At 36.7% G+C, this 18,055-nt stretch overlaps 1 protein-coding gene across 7 annotated transcripts in view; it reads right to left on the bottom strand.

The window, feature by feature from the left end:
• The window catches only part of Dlg5 (Discs large 5), an 847,504-nt gene that overhangs the window by 63,557 nt on the left and 765,892 nt on the right, over positions 1–18,055 (bottom strand). For 6 of the 7 annotated variants that reach the window (XM_068372367.1, XM_068372363.1, XM_068372364.1 and 3 more), the window contains 2 exons: positions 13,216–13,525; positions 6,458–6,816 (listed from right to left, as the gene is read on the bottom strand). In XM_068372367.1, coding sequence (XP_068228468.1) covers positions 6,458–6,816; positions 13,216–13,525 — 669 coding nt within the window. Of the gene's footprint in view, positions 1–6,457; positions 6,817–13,215; positions 13,526–18,055 lie in introns of those variants that run through there. The other variant, XR_011044295.1, reaches the window with a different exon arrangement.

The raw sequence follows: 18,055 nt of genomic DNA, 5'->3' as shown, positions 1-18,055 counted from the left end.
TTCCCTTACCCACTAGGAGGCTAGGCTTGCCTCCACAATTCTCTCATGGCCTAACTCTATCTAGGCCAAAACTATGTTCCTGTTGTCTAGTCATCTCACCCCAGCTTTTGAGCTTTCCCTCACCCGCTAGGTGGCTAGGCTTGCCTACATATATAGCTCTGCCATGGCCTAACCATATCTAGGCACAGAGTTGGTAACCCCAGGGTCACTCCTCTACCGCCTTGGCAGTACTTGTCCTATGTCTGTAGCCTCTCTTCTTGTGCTATATCCCTCTTGACTTCCTTGCCTGGTTAGCCTATCTAGGCAGAGGTGCCACCTTCAGTCTCTGCTTCCTGTCTTGTCAGCTTGAGATATTGCTCTAGCTATGGAGTCTTGACTCCCTTGCCGGGTTAGCCTATCTAGACAGAGGTGCTGCTTCCTGTCTCTGCTTCCAGTCTTGTCAGCTTGAGTTTTTCTAGCACGGGCTGTGTGTTGGCTATGGATCACGCCCTCTACCACCTCAGCTGCAGCCTAAGACTGGTCATCTGCTCTTTCCTATCACACATTTGAGGAACATTGTCCTCTGGAGTTGGTCGATTGGATCCTGCCTGGTTATCAGGACACCCTTTGAATCTATAATTCTTAAGTGTCCTGGCCATCTTGTACGGCTCCCATTATCTTAAGGGCTGCACCCTCACTTTGTGTAAGTTAATGATAATGATCAGGTCCTGGCTGGTTGTCTTATTAACTGCCTTTCACTTCTGTACTTCCCCTGAGTGTGGATCCTTCCCTTGGGATTGTCCACTCTTCCCCCATTGACTTTACAATGTGTCTACCACCTTCTGTCGACATGCCTGGGGTATTAACAGGTCATTCTTTTCTGGCTACTAGAAATAGTTGCCACCTCCTAGCTGCTGCCGCCTCGGGGGCAGCTGTTGCTGGTCTAGGCAGTATGATGAGTGGACTTGCCTTCTTAAGCTGTTCTGATAGACTCACTCTGGAGGTTCTGGTGTTCTTTTGATGTCATCCTTTCCTCCATATTCCTGCTACACCGTCATTATGTTTTGCTTCATAAATCATTCCAGATTACTGAGCTGTTTGGCATGTGTTCTATTATATTTAAGATATAGCCATTCTTTAAGTGTAGGATTATCTAGAATTGGATATAATTGTTTTTTTTCTAATCTTAAGATATGATGTTTTAATGACGTACCAGTACTCATTATTATTATTATTATTATTATTACTAGCCAAGCTACAACCCTAGTTGGAAAAGCAAGATGCTATAAGCCCAAGGGCTCCAATAGGTAAAAATAGCCCAGTGAGGAAAGGAAATAAGGAAATAAATAAATGATAAGAATAAATTAACAATATATCATTCTAAAAACAGTAACAGCGTCAAAACAGATATGTCCTATATAAACTATTAACAATTGTCAAAAACAGATATGTCATATATAAACAATAAAAAGACTCATGTCAGCCTGGTCAACATAAAAACATTTGCCCCAACTTTGAACTTTGAAGTTCTACTGATTCAACTACCCGATTAGGAAGATCATTCCACAACTTGGTAACAGCTGGAATAAAACTTCTAGAATACTGTGTAGTATTGAGCCTCATGATGGAGAAGGCCTGGCTATTAGAATGAACTGCCTGCCTAGTATTACGAACAGGATAGAATATGTCCAGGGAGATCTGAATGTAAAGGATGGTCAGAGTTATGAAAAATCTTATGCAACATGCATAATGAACTAATTGAATGACGTTGCCAAAGATTAATATCTAGATCAGGAATAAGAAATTTAATAGACCGTAAGTTTCTGTCCAACAAATTAAGATAAGAATCAGCAGCTGAACACCAGAGAGGAGAACAATACTCAAAACAAGGTAGAATGAAAGAATTAAAACACTTCTTCATAATAGATTGATCACCGAAAATCTTGTAAGACTTTCTCAATAAGCCAATTTTTTGTGAAATTGAAGAAGATACAGACCTAATGTGTTTCTCAAAAGTAAATTTGCTGTCGAGAATCACACCTAAAATTTTAAAAGTCATACAAATTTAAAGAAACATTATCAATACTGAGATCCGGATGTTGAGGAGCCACCGTCCTTGATCTACTTACAATCATACTTTGAGTTTTGTTAAGATTCAACTTCATACCCCATAATTTGTACCATGCACTAATTTTAGCTAAATCTCTATTAAGGGATTCACCAACCCCAGATCTACATTCAAGGGATGGAATTGATGCAAAGAGAGTAGCATCATCTGTATATGCAACAAGCTTGTTTTCTGTGTATATAGTATGAAAAGTAATGGGCCATATACATGTCTTATCTTTACTGGTCGCTGATAACATGGAGTATTACACGATCACTTGTACCAAGCAAGTCAAGTTACCCTGTGGTTACAAGACCTGCAGGAAACATGCAAGTTCCCATGTTTCCAAGGGATCTACTGCAATCTGGGACCCTAATGACTGCAAGGTTTGCATGGATCTCCTTCAAACTGGCTTCTATGCCACTGACGTCTCCTTGGACGTCCGAGATCGAAGTCGTAGGACGCTTCGACACGGGGTAAGAGGCTTCCAGAAGAGCTCTCAATAAAGTGCCCCTTATCTTCCTTCTCGGGAACTGAAGGACCTCCTGTTTCCAGAGGCTGAGGTGTCCTCCGTTTTTGGTCACCAGTTACTGAAGGTCCAACTCCCACCGGTACCAGCAGATCATGCAGATGATGAAGTCCAATATGCTCTGCAAGCCACGACATGTCTACTACTTGTTTTGTTTCACCAGAGAAGGAGAGGATTCTGCTGACCACGGAAGCCTCAGAAGAGTCATTGGATGTACATCACTTGAGTGCAGCTCCTAATGCCTCTTCTTTCTACCCAAGCCCCAGCTTCCACCTCCACCCTGGTTCTGATATTAGACAATCCTTCGCTATCCAGTAATTTAGAACTAATGGTGTCCATGAGAGCTTTCATGGAGAACTTAACCGCCAAATATGAACGTTCTCAAGCAGATCTAACAGCGAGGATAGAAGCTTTACAACAGGCACCTGCTTCTAAGGCTCCCCCAGCTTCAAGCCTACCAGAATGCACAGTTAAGAACTCTTAGCGCTATGCTGAGAATATGGCCTTAACTAAAGGGTTCCTTCATATTGGGGATGGTTTCGGTTCCAAGCCAGTTTCGGACTTGGAATTCTTTCCATCGATTGATAGCTATCCTTACAACTACTTTTTATTCTTCCAAATATGCAGAAATAACCTCTTCCAAGACTGGTTATATCTCTCCAGTTCTGAACTTCATGATAGAATAGTTATGCTGTTGTCTCATATTCAGAAAAGGTTGGCAATTCCGGATCCCGTTTAAACCTTAAGCCTTCTATAATGCAGAGACATAGAGACTGGTATAAGACTAGCCTAGTCTTCTTTAAATATCCCCCTGAAATAAAAGGGTTTCATATTTACTGGAAATTGAAACATAATTTTCCTTGGATGAACAGTGCAGTACTTGCACTCCTCACAACGGTAATTTACATCATAGCACTATCCCCGTGCAGTAATTGGTAACAAAATCCAGAGGAACACAATTATACTGCAATAAAACTTAACATAATCTGGAGAAGCTGATAAAACAGAAAAAGTTTGATAACAAAGATGATCTTGTATTTCGCTTATTGCCATTTACCACTATTATGTCCAATTACTTTACTAGAGTCATATGTCTATTGAGAGGAAAGGAAATAAATCATAGGGGCAAATATCAATAAATCAATAAAGCAATATGAATGTCCAGGGAGGTACATAGAAATAATAGAAGTTTGTATAGTACTATACTGGACAGTTAGACCTCATTCTTCGCGAGGGTAAGGTAACAGAGAAAGGCGCAAAAAGTGTGAATTCGCGTGTGTTTGATACCCTAGGGTGGGATAACTCCTAACCTAACAAGTCATTGCCCATTCCCTAATAAGCAGATGATTAACACAATAAGTACTGCAATAATATTGTTTATATTTGATTTATATCACTGAATAAGTTATTCATAATGAAATATACAGTGTACAGTACATGATCACACATATATACTACATATTGGACAAGGTACAGCTACAGTAGAGTACGTAACACTACAGTACAAAGTCATTGCCCTGACTGAAACTATAATTTTACCTAGTATTCTTTGGGTATCACCCTGAAATAAAAGCATGTTTCATATTTACTAGGATTTGAAACATACTTTAACTGGGATAAACTTTGAGGTACTCGCACTCCTCACAACGATAATTTACATCATAGCACTATCCCCGCGCAGTAATTGGTAACAAAATCCAGAGGAACACCAATATTGCAATAAAACTTATCATAATCTGGAGGAGCTGATAAAACAGAAAAAGTTTTATAACAAAAATCTTGCATTTCACTTCTTGCCATTTACCACTAGTATGTCCAATTACTTTACTAGATTCATATGTCTATTTAGAGGAAAGAAAATAAATTTTAGGGAAAATATCAATAAATCGATCTAAAGAAGCAATATGAATGTCAAGAGAGGTTCATAGTAATAATAAAAGTTTGTACAGTACTATACTGTACAGTCAGACCTCATTCTTCGCCAAGGTTAGGTAACAGAGACAGCCGCGAAAAGTGCGAATTCGCGTGTGTTTGATGCCCTAGGATGGGATAACTCCTAACCCAACAAGTCACTACCCATTCCCTACTAGAGGATGATTAATGCAATAGGTACTGCAATAATATTGCTTATTGTTTATATTTGGTTTATATCATATCATAAGTTGTTTATAATTAAATATACAGTGTACAGTGCACGTGCACACGTGTACACTGCATATTGGACAAGGTACAGCTATAGTACAGTATGTAACACTACAGTACATAGTCGATGCCCTGACCGAAACCATAACTTTACCAAGTAGTCATCATTCACTTCTAACAACACACTGTTGTTCCTATCTAGTAATACTGTATTGTATAAGACTCGCTGATACTGTAGTGTTATAACACTGTACTACAGTATAGCTGAACTAAATTGTAAGTTTGCTGTTTTTGTTCAGACGACTCAACTACATTAGACAACTCACCGAACATGTAGCCTACATTAATACACTGTACAGTATTGTAGAGTACAGTACATAGTAATATATAATCTGTAGTGTAATAATGTTCAGTACAATATGTATACAACTTAAGATTAACCAAGTGTCCATATTTTGTACAACGACCACTAACCATTTTTGTACAAATTTCTACAAAGCAATCTTGATGCATGATAGACTTTTTGAGGCGTCGTCTCTTGCATAGCACTGAAGGGAATTCGACATCTACAGTAACCCAGTAATAATATTTATCCCATCTTCTACTTCAATGGATTAGAAAATTAAAAGATAATGATAAAAGCATCGTTAGTAATGTTATAAGCATTGCGTAAACACATACAGCCACAAGAACAACTGAACAACAGAATCTGATAGCAGCTGTTTTGCTTGTATTTCAATAATTATACGATAGAAAGTAAAGTACCATAAGAGTGACATTTTTACATTATGCCCTTATTCACCGAGGAGAAAAGATCCTCAAGAAAATATACTGCCAAATATAAACTAACAAGCTGTAAATGAAGGCGAGGAAACAAACAATATTCATAGCCACTATTCTGTTTGGAATCAGGGAAAACTGTGTCAAAAACTAGGACACAAAATGGAAATTTAGTGGGAACCTATGAATGTGCAGATCTCGTAATTAAATGTAAATGCCGAACTTAGAAGATAACATTACAAAGTGTCTGCAAACCAAGAATACAGTTTTGTTATAACAGCTTATAAATAATTTCATAAGCTTTATAAGCAAGCACCATAGAGCTGAAAACTAAATTATCGTGCATCGGCAACATGAATGAAACACCAGTTAGTTTCGAGTTGTATCTGCAACCTTGTCGTCTTTGTAAACTAGGCCTTGGAGGGGGGAGCCTTTAGGTCTACTTGCTGAGTCTTCAACAGTAAATGCCTTGCCCTTCCTGGTCCTAGCTTGATGAAGAAGGGGCTCGACTGCCGGGCATATGCACTCTATATATGGTCAGTATCTAGGGCATGGATCTGTCCCTTACCTCTTCCATTCATGAGCAACCTTTAAATCTTAAATGTAAAGAATATAAACCAATTGCATAATAATAGGGGTTTAATAAGACTCCACTGAGGTCAGAGCAACACAGAGCACATGTTACTATGCTCCTTGTTCTCAATATACCGGAGGTAGGCTTTTAAGCGTTAGTTCTAATCAGGGAAATTTGGTAACTGCCATAGCATACTACATGCAGATATGTTTGTGTGAGTGAAATGGATGTCATTAATTATGAGGTCGAGAAGCGATTGCTTTTAAGTAGTAGCAATATGAATTTTCAAGTAAGATTCATTGTTATAATTAAGAATGTGAAACAATATATGCAAATCATTACTTACTTTGGTAATCATAGCGAACAAGCATAGTGACATTATCTGCTGGTTTGGCAAGCTCTAAAGCAGCCTGCTCTGCAGTAGCATGTCGAAGATCGACTTTGTTGTACTCCAATATTTGATCTCCAGGTCGTAAACCAGCTTTAGCAGCAGGAGAGTCAGCAGGAACGGAATGAACAAAAATACCTAGAGCATTGCCACCAACCATTTGGATGCCCAAATTATGAGACTTGTTTAGCTCCAAGTAAACTAGCCTTGCATCATCGCTAGTGTTGCCAATGCTGCCACCGCTTGTTCCACCAGCACCACTAGAGCTATTTACACCTCCTACGCTACCACCACCGCCAACAGTACTCTCACTTCGCCTGAAAATTAATTTTATATCAAGTCTTCAGGAAAATGTAGTCCAAATCATAGTCTTCACATATAAAAATCTATAATTATTGCCACATGAAATAAAAAATACATGATAATAGATATATAATAAATCATACTAAATTAATGTCAACATTTAAAAAAATATCCTTTTTGGACAGTACATCAATACAAGTTTGTATTCAAATTAAGCATAAATGTAAAAATCTTTCCCATCCCTTTTTGATGAAAGTGAAAACTATATCTAAACTTTTGGAATCAGTATCTTTTGACATTAATATCTAACATTGGAATGACAAAATCCCAAATAATTCTGAAACCTTACTAACATAAAAAATTACACATTCTCAAACTGGACAAAATGGTTTTCATCTTTGGTAACCATGTCTTCAAAAAAGGAATTTTAATAATAAAATTTCTTATTTCTATACTCACCTGATGTTCATATTACTTCTTTTTCATTAACCAAGTTTAATCAACACTTACCCGAGAAATCTTTAAAATTCTATTTTGCTTCAATAAGTACATGTTTTTATAAAAGGAATGGAACAATCTAGCAGTAAGTAGTAAGAAACCTAGGGCTGCTGCATTAAATACTCTTTGCCTTCAGTTTCGAAGTTGACATTATCCCTCCTCTTCATACCATGAGTCAATGGGGAGGACGTTGGGCATGTACAGTATATGAAAATTATGTGAGTTTAGAAATAAGAAATTTTATCTTTAAAATTTTGTTTATTTCTAAGAATCTCTCCTGATGTTCATATTGCTGATTCCCACAATTTGTTGGAGCTGGGGTGCAACTGAAGAAAAGAGAGGGATAAATCTAAGTATAGGCTAAGGATTACTAACCTAGTATAGAGACAGCCATTTTGATTGTTTACTAAAGTAATTAAAAATACTGTAGACTGTCTCTAAAGTTACTATTGCTATAGCTGATATTCCTCATGGATTCTAAATTCATATAGAAGCGAGTCATAAATTAACTGAACTTGAAATCACTTATACCATGTCCTCTGCCATGTTGGCCACTGTGGGGCCTAGAGAACAGCAGTCTTCATAAGCAAACTTGTGGCTGTATGTGTTATTGGAAGTACATGCACTCCCAATATGTACATGTACTTTCACTTTTAAGCATAATTTTTGGATTTAATTCCTTCTGAACTTCTGCAAGTAAGTTCTTAAGTAGGAATGATAAAGCATTTTTTATCAACAGGTGATTAGGCACCGTCAGCCCACAAAACAAATTAGGGATACTACAGTTCGTTTTGTTCAAATACAACTGTATGGCTCTCACAGAAAAAATAAAAAAACTACTTTCTAGTGGACTGTTTCATTAAATTCTAGTGAAGTGATATAAAAGAATTGAGGCAGACTCTCAGTCTTATAATCATATTGGGCTCTGAAAAAAGGTAAAAGACAAGATCATATTGAGTTACCTAAAGCCTATCTTGACTGATAACGCTTGTATTTCACTTGTGCGTTTAGCAAACGCTAAAGCCAAAAGACAGTTGGTTCAAATCCTGTTCCTTTCAAATATGGTAAAACTACATCTAAATTCTTGAAAATTGACCTTACATCTGGAGAGCTTTCAATACTGAACAATGTGAAGGCATCCGCTCTAATAACTGAAAAGGATAGATCTACCCCAAAATGCTTCAGCACAGAATTAAGCATGGATCTACAGTATATCCCCTCATGGCTGATATAGAAAATTTCCTGTGATCTTCATGTTGTCAATGGTACCAGTAGATTGGGTTTGTGCATGTAATGTGTCACTATATAAGGGTAAGGGAGATGTGAATGAGTGTTGTAATTCAAGGGGTATTAGTTTGTGGAGTGTGGTGGGAAAAGTGTATGGTAGAGTACTGATTAATAGGATTAAGGATAAAACAGAGAATGCAATCTTAGAAGTACAGGGTGGTTTTAGAAGAGGTAGAGGATGTATGAATTAGATTTTTACAGTTAGGCAGATACTGTATGCAAGAAATATTTAGCAAAAGGTAAGGAGGTGTATGTTGCGTTTATGGATTTGGAGAAAGCGTATGATAGAGTTGATAGGGAAGCGATGTGGAATGTGATGAGGTTATACGGAATTGGTGGAAGATTGTTGCAAGCAGTGGAAAGTTTCTACAAAGGTAGTAAAGCATGTGTTAGGATAGGAAATGAAGTGAGCGATTGGTTTTCAGTGAGAGTGGGGCTGAGACAGGGATGTGTGATATCGCCATGGTTGTTTAACTTGTATGTTGATGGAGTGGTGAGAGAGGTGAATGCTCGAGTGCTTGGACGAGGGTTAAAACTGATAGATGAGAATGATCATGAATGGGAGGTAAATCACTTGTTGTTTACGGATGATACTGTACTTGTTGCAGACTCAGAAGAGAAGCTTGGCCGATTAGTGACAGAATTTTGGAAGGGTATGTGAGAGGAGGAAGTTGAGAGCTAATGTGGGTAAGAGTAAGGTTATGAGATGTACGAGAAGGGAAGGTGGTGCGAGATTGAATGTCATGTTGAATAGAGAGTTACTTGAGGAAGTAGATTGGTTCAAGTACTCGGGGTCTGTTGTTGCAGCAAATGGTGGAGTGGAAGCATATGTACATCAAAGAGTGAATGAAGGATGCAAAGTCTTGGGGGCAGTGAAGGGAGTGACAAAGAATAGAGGGTTAGGCATGAATGTAAAGAGATGTATGGATCGAAGTTGTGGGGAATGAAAGTAACAGAGAGACAAATTGAATGTGTTTGAGATGAAGTGTCTGAGGAGTATGGCTGGTGTATCTCAAATAGATAGAGTTAGGAACGAAGTAGTGAGGGTGAGAACGGGTGTAAGAAATGATTTAGCGGCTAGAGTGGATATGAATGTTTTGAGGTGGATTGGCCATGTTGAGAGAACGGAAAATGGCTATCTGCTAAAGAAGGTGATGAATGCAAAAGTTGATGGGAGAAGTACAAGAGGAAGGCCAAGGTTTAGGGGGATGGATGGAGTGAAGAAAGCTCTGGGTGACAGGAGGATAGATGTGAGAGAGGCAAGAGAGCGTGCTAGAAATAGTAATGAATGGCGAGCGATTGTGATGCAGTTCCGGTAGGTCTGCTGCTTCCTCCAGTCACCTTGATGACGGCGAAGGTAGCAGCAGTAGGGGCTTTAACGCTATGAAGCTTCATCTGTGGTGAATAACAGGGGAGGGTGGACTGTGGCACCCTAGCAGTACCAGCCAAACTCGGTTGAGTCCCTCGTCAGTCTTGGAGGAGCGTAGAAAGGAAAGGTCCCCTTTTTTTTCATTTGTTTGATGTCAGCTACCCCCCAAAATTGGGGGAATTGCCTTGGAATATAAATAGACAAAAAAAAAAAAAATGAATTAAATAAATTATCTTTTTGTTCAGTGATGTGGGAAACATGTCTACGTTTGGGAAATCCTGTCACTTCCAAATCTCGCGACAAATCTACAGTTGTAGTGACCATTCGTTTGGCAAAATGTGATTCTTCCTACTTAACTAGTCTGCCAATATGCTTGATTTTCCCAGAATGAACTGCAGAATTCATGGATGTTGAATAACTTTGCAAAAATTTAAAAAATGTGCAAATCTACATCTGAACCGATAAAAAAAAAAAATAGATGAAATTTTAGCTCTGTTACCTAGATGAGACCATACCTAAGTGGATGTCAGAAGAGTGAGACACATACAGATTAGTCACAAGAGGTCATAAAATTGAATCATAATTGTATCTACATGCCAACTGTATTTGCAACCTTGATATTTTCACCATTATAGGACATTAAATCTTTTTATTATCTTCCTTTAAATTTTTTTTATGTAATTTACTTATTTTACTCCTTTATTAACCTGACCTAATTTCTTTATTACTGATATAGAATATTTTTCATACTATAATAATGATATAGAAAGTATTTAGCCGACTTGTTTGGTCCCTTTGCCCAGAATCAAAACAATGGGTGGTGCCGAAAACTTAAAAGTGTTCCGACGGAGCCATTTCCTTAAGTGAAGGGTAGGGGGAAGGGAGTTGATTACTCGATAGTAAATCTGTGTGCAATACCCGGCAGCAGCCCACTATCCACAACATCACTAGCATCCTTTATTAAAATTGCAAGTCCAGTAAATCCTCTTTTAAAGTGATAATTCTGATCATACCAATGTGTTTCTTTAAGTAAGGGTTCTCAAAGTTCCCTGCACAGTAAAGATTTGATAGCCACTCAAATAACCTCAAATTCTCCAATTACTTCATACCTTTCTACAGCTAAACCCTGGTATAATCATAATCTTAGTTGCTATATCATGACATTAGACAACTAAATTATGAGGCAGAAGACCAAATTGGTATTCTGGATCTTAATATAACTCCACCTGCTAAAGTGAGCACTTCTAAACAATCTTGTATTGCATAAGGTATGGCATATCGTATAATTCCCCTAAATCTGGATGAGGTGAATGAAATTTCAACTATATCGATCATTTACATTCTGTTTTGGATGACATAATGCTCCATTCGCTTGGAAGCTCAGCCACTGGCCAATCATGGGTTAACTCTTGCAGGGTAATGTAGCAGTTAGTGCATCTTCTGTTGAGAGAGTTCTCTGTAAGCATGCACAGCAGCCCCCATACCCAGTTGCAAACATACTACGAAATCAGAGGATTTTACCTCGGTTCAACCTGTGGTACAGAATGATGAAGAGGAAGAAAACATAGAGGCAAACATTGATAGTGAGGAATCTCCTTTATAAACTTATTGAGTTATATCCTTATAAACTTATAACCTTATTGCTGAGAAATACCCTAATAAATTAATTATAAGTTTGGAAGCTTCTTATTCTTCCAAATTTGTGGAAGTACAATAGCTATTTCCAAGACTGTTTATACCGACCAGTTCCCAACTTTGAGGTGGATAGAATCTATAAATTGTTTCAGATTCATAAAAAGGTTAACAATTCTCCCAACTTTGTGGTGGATAGAATCTATAAATTGTTTCAGATTCATAAAAAGGTTAACAATTCTCCCAACTTTGTGGTGGATAGAATTAATCTATAAATTATTGTTTCAGATTCATAAAAAGGTTAACAATTCTCCCAACTTTGTGGTGGATAGAATCTATAAATTGTTGTCTCAGATTCATAAAAAGGTTAGCAATTTCAGTTACTGTTTAGTTCATAAGCCTTCTATAATGCAGAGATGTACTGACTATTAAAAATCTAATCAGTTGCCTAATCTTGTACTAGATTTCCAGTCTCAACCCCACCATTGTGCCTCTTACACAAAAATATTTAGGGTCAGAGTTTGCAAGTTGGTTGACTAAAGAAAAGTTTGTGGATAGTCAAATGGGGAGTATTCTTGCAGATTCTATAATAAGGGTTATTTCTAGTTTCTTCTGGATTTGAATTTAATATCGGATTATCTGACCTGCTGAGATAAAACTAAGTCAGAGTCACAGCGGTGCTTACAAGACACATCCCCTTCCCGATAGTGATAAATGTTCATTGATTTAATTGTCTTCCCTTCTAGATTTATCATCATTCCTGCACAGGATAAACACTGTTTTAAATAACCGTTGTGAGGAATACGATGTCACAATGCTCCTCTCAAGGGTATCTGTTCAAGTTCTAGAGTTTAAGGAACTAGAGTATCTACACTGCGCAGTTGTAAGCTGCTGTGTCATAAACATCATAAACAGAATGACTGACAATTGATTCTCTTAACAGCTGAGGAGTAGATAATTTTTAGTTCAACGGAAAGAGAACAGTTGTTTATAACAGTTGTTAATTATATGACTCACCAATACTCACTTACCAGCCAAGTTTTATAAGTGATGAGCCTTAAAAGATCTGAATTTATTTAATTCCTTTGCTATTCTCAGAAGGCCAGTCTTTTCTTGTAGGTGGCAAATCTTACTTGCCTACGTACACAGCTGGGTCTAGTATTCTTTTAGTAAGGGTTCTGAATGTTTACTGTTCCTAACAGTTGAGTTCCTATTGTAGTCAATTTATTTTATTACTTTACATATTTCTGCAGCTAAACCATTCCAGTTCCACATCCCCTATCACTCTGTTGGCATCATCATTACGAGAAAGACCAAACAGATGAACTCAGGAGGTTTATAGAAATAAAACATAGCTTCACTCAGTTCCAGCAAAATGAAGAACAAGAAATCAAGATGGCAAAAGTAGGGAGATGGTATTGTTTATACAACCTTTATTACCCACTCCATCTTTACTAGCAGGAGAGGAGTTTTCACAAAACCTTATTTTCAGTTCTATTACAGATGAGCTTTTCATTGAGAAAATTAATAGCCATGAATTTCAGGAAAGTTTCACTGAAATAAAAAAAATTATCATTCCCAAAAACTAATACATTACCTTTCATGTGACAAATTAAATTTTTCTTACCTAGAAAAAGTTTCTTGTCTTTTTAATGAATTCATAACATGAGCAATTTCAGGACGAGTTAGAGTTGATCTTGCTGACGGTGGAAGGGAATGGTCATGAGAATGCTCTAAAGTATCACGCATATCTAATGGTCCTCTTAGTGTTGAGGTTGTTGAAGGAGGTAAGTCATCATCATCATCATCATCTACAGGATGCGAGGCATCGTGTGAGGAGGCCTTGGGAGAGTTACGAGGAGTTGGAGTTCCCGACCGGGATCCACCAACACTGCTACCACTACTGCTACCTTCCCAACCTTCTGCCTCATGATACTCTAAAATAAGGAAAAAAAATAAAATTACACTATATTCCTCTATGCAGTGAAACATTATCAATTACCCCATTATTATAAGGGCTAAACAAAAAAAATTTTATTTTCTTCAATATCAACAACTGCCATACTACATAATTTATAACAAAGGCCTAAATAATTACACTTATTCCAGTTAAATCACCTCAGTTATAGCTATATTTGTGCATGAGGAAAGTACTGTAAATGGTCGTACCCCATTGGAGGGAAACTTCACTCACTTTTTAGAGTCTGTTTAGTTGTGTGAATACAATTTGTTACACATAAAATATGACAGTTTCTTGAGGCCACAGACTGTATATTATTTCTTGGAAATGAGGACCCTTCTGTGCTTATACAATATTTTCAATACTACATTGAACTGGACCCACTTAAAATAGGGCATTACTTGAAAAAGAACCATTGCCTCAAGGTTACACTTTAGAGCATAACCTGGACAACTCAAGTTCTAATGAAAAATTATTTGTGTGTTCTATTGATATTTCACTACAAAGCAATCAAATATCTACTACTGTGAGGAAATATGTAAAATGTAGAGAATTTTATGTACAATCAACCTAAAATTATAAATTATTTGGGCTAGTAGACATTATCTTGGTGGTATGCATTTTTTTTTTACTTCGCTGTCCTTTCTTTTACTTTGTTTCAATCAGGCATGGGTCAAGTAAGAACATTATAGTCTGTACAATCAGTATGATTATATAATAGTAAAATCTCCCAACATGAAGGTGTAAAGCATGGATGGAACTTCGCAAAAATAAAAGTGAGTAATTATAGTTAGTGTCTGTTTATGTTCAATGTTTAAAAAATAATAGGGTAAAAGTCATATTTAACCATCACCCAATACATCAGCCCGCCGGATTAATGGTATCCACCAGCCAGGCTTAATCTTTTCATTAATTATTATCTAGAATTCATTGGCAATTGCAAGTTTAAAATTTGTGGGCATATGATGCTGTTTTTATAATTACTATTATTATTATCATTATAATTATTATTATTATTGCTAGATAAGCTACAACCCTAGTTGGAAGAGCATAATGCTATAAGCCCAAGGGGTCCAACAAGGAAAAGAGCCCAGTGAGGAAAGTAAATAAGGAAATAGAGAGAATAGTGCGGCTGAGTGTACTCTCAAGCAAGAGAATCCAAGACAGTGGAAGATCATAGCACATAGGCTATGTCACTACCCAAGACTAGAGAACAATGGTTTGCTTTTGGAGCCATAACCAGAGAGGGATACAATGTAGTACTATCTGGTAAATCAAAGGACTCAACAACTCGATACTGGTAGTATCTCAACAGGTTGCTGGTGCCTTGACAACCTACTACCTACCTGTTATTGTTTACATTGTGTTATTGAGTGCGTGCCTAGTTTAGAATGATAAATAGAACATTTCGAATTTTTGTCAATTAATATCTTGCAGTATAATTTTCTTCCACAGAAAGCATCCTCCAGACAAACTGATTTATGGCTACTGTTTAAGTGTAGTAAGCAAAACAACAGCTCATCATCTGACAGCTGGGATTGCATCAACTACTGTTGGTAAGTCCCCTCCCTTTCCATTCATCAGATACCAATGAATATATAGTATATGGTGCAGTTGATTTTACTTAAAAAGCATAGGTATACATAAAAGAAATGTGAAATTTATGAAAAAATAACACAGAAAATGAGAAAAAAAGGTTCTTATTGTATGTTAACGTGACTTTAAGGTTTGAAAAAATGTAAAAAATAAAATTAGAAAATAATAGAAAGTTCTTGTTGAATGTAAGAAAGCTGTCATCTTATTTCATACTTTTAGACACCTGCAAAGAGCAAAAACCATGAATACTTGGTGCCCTAGGGTGGATCAACCCATAACCCACCCCAAACACAGATCATTGCCTAGGCATGGTTGACAAACACACTAGGTAATCCATTGTACTGCGCTACATGGTTTCCACATGATTTATACCATAAAATTGTAGTTCATACTACTTTTCAGAGGTAATTGTACATTATTAACACAGATTCAGTGCAAGGTAAGACAACACATAATACAAAAGTCATCCCCACACCAACCTATGTATAAATAACAACAAAACACTTTTTCATATCTTAACAACATTCCCTGATACTGTAGAGTAAAAAAAAGTCACTAATTGTTGACGATTCAAATGCACCCAAAATTGAAAATAACATTACAAAAATGCTTTAATGAAGCAAAATTATCTTTTTAAAAATCACGATTTTTTAGAATATTAACTATAACACTTTTTTCCAAGACAACTTTTTAAGAAACAAAAAGGGATAATAGAAGTAGGTATGCTGCAAAGTTTTCCCTCAAAACTTTGCTATCTAACTTCTTAAAAGTTTAAGGGCCAAGAGAAAGGGCAAACAAATTATTTTTTCTTTCCCAAAAGCAAAGGAAAAATGTACTGTGAAGTTTAAAGAAAAAAAAGTATTTTGAAGTTCCAATAAACATTATGTAGCTTGCTCTTTATATTACACTGCATTCCGTATTTTAACTACAAACCCACCGAAGACATGTTCCTATCGCTTCAGTCTTCGGAGGCTTGGTATGTTGACGTTACACATTAAAAACTGAAAAAGTTTTCCGTATGCCTCTAGTAAAATAATGAGACCAATGACTTCTCACGATAAGATGCTGGGCAACTCATATTTTATTCCTTAGTCTAAAAGTTGACTTGGTAGTGATTAAAATTGCCCCCAAGATTGTCCGGGTTTTTGTTTAAAAAGTCTTCCATTGTATCTGTTAGCAATTGGTGTGTATATTGTGCATGGGAAATGTTTGAGTGATCATGAACCACATTCTTTTCTTTTCCCATGCCGTGGACAATTTTGTGATTTAGAGAATTTCTGAGGAATGCAAATATCTCACCGTTTCTCTTTGGACATACATTTCCAATGCTGATCATATCAAAAGTTTACAGCATAATAGATAGCTTACTTTTTGTTCAATGGGAAATCTGGGGAAGACTTGACTTGTTTATAAATGGGATAATGACAATATGCCATTCCAGCCTATAACTGCTACAGTCTTAATGAATCTAGTTTTCATAGTTGTGAGCTTCCAAAGCTTTTAACATCATTAGCTTGTGGAATCTCAAAAGACAAACAAGTCTTTGATTAAGGTTAATATTTCACGCCTAACCTGCCCTGTTTGAAGCCCTAGCAGCCTAGCCTAACTCCTCAAGTAGTGGCTAGTGGTTCTAGTGCAATATTTAGTATAGGTTCTGATGGTACACAGCAAAACATGTATATCCTTTTTGTAGAGCATCAAACTTTATTATTTTAGATCCTTCTGCTGTGAAACTGTTATATTCCTGCATCTCTAGCTGCTCTTTTACTAAACCATAGATTGTGAGACAGAAGACCAAGATGGTAGTCTGGATCTTTATAGCCCTCCTCTCACTAAAGTAAGTGCCTCTAAACAGTCTTTTATACTTCTTATGCAAAGATGTTAGTATGGATCTTAATATTACTCCTCTTGATGAATTAAGCACCCCTTAACAACCCCTGATTATGATTATACGTGGATGATGTGGCAAGTTGTACGATTCCATTGGATCAAAATGTTTTCTTTTTTAATTTATCTATTAAAGATTTGGCTAAAACTGTTCAGTTGCATTATGTTTAAATGGCTTTATGTATTGTTCACTCAAGTTCAGCCACTAGATAATCACAGATTTTTCTCTTATGGGGTAAATGTAGTGCCGAAACAAGTCTCTTAAAGCAAATACACATCAGTTCCCATAAGAGGTACACAATCACCTGAACAACAGTTTAAAAATGTCTTAAAAAATCTTCCAGATAAAGAAGATGAGCAAGAAGATATAGAGAAACAACTAGAATCAGAAAAGATATATAATTTTTGTCTTTAAGACAGCTTATTTCTGAAAGGTAAACAAAGAAGTTAATTAAGATAAGCTATGATGTTGCTTGCTGTTTTAAGACATCAGGAATGACTGCTTTCAAGACGACTTATACTGTAAATATAAATTTTCATAGTTTTCTTTGGTTTAAGATAGATAGATTATCTCAGAAATGGACCCTAGTATTTACCAGGATGATGGCACTCATTTCCAATGTCAAAAAATTCTTGAGCTCAGAGTTCTGGTTATTTTTAATATCTGCTGGAAAGGATGCAGATTCTAGTATGGTTGCTCAGGTTTCCAGAGAGGTTGGGGATTCTGGCCAAGGTTATAAAGTCTCTTCTGGTGCCAACTCTGAAGATTATTTATTTAGGAATGTTAACAGCAGTTCCTTTTTGGGGTTTCCCATCAGACACGAGGTTTAAATCTTTCCTTTTATTATCAAAAGCTCAAAAGAATGAAATCTCTATCAGTTTGGATATGGAGACACACTTATGGACCATAAAGTCTATAGGGAATTTTTTTCTGATAGGTACCTAAACATGACACCTTTTCAATTTCATCTCAATCTAAAGATTTAAAAGCTAAACAAAATCTTGATTTTAATAATGAAAAGCC

Source organism: Palaemon carinicauda, chromosome 4 (assembly GCF_036898095.1).
Source record: "Palaemon carinicauda isolate YSFRI2023 chromosome 4, ASM3689809v2, whole genome shotgun sequence".
Lineage (NCBI taxonomy): Eukaryota > Metazoa > Arthropoda > Malacostraca > Decapoda > Palaemonidae > Palaemon > Palaemon carinicauda.
Note: the sequence above shows the minus strand (reverse complement) of the source record. Positions and strands in the feature narration are given on the sequence as shown.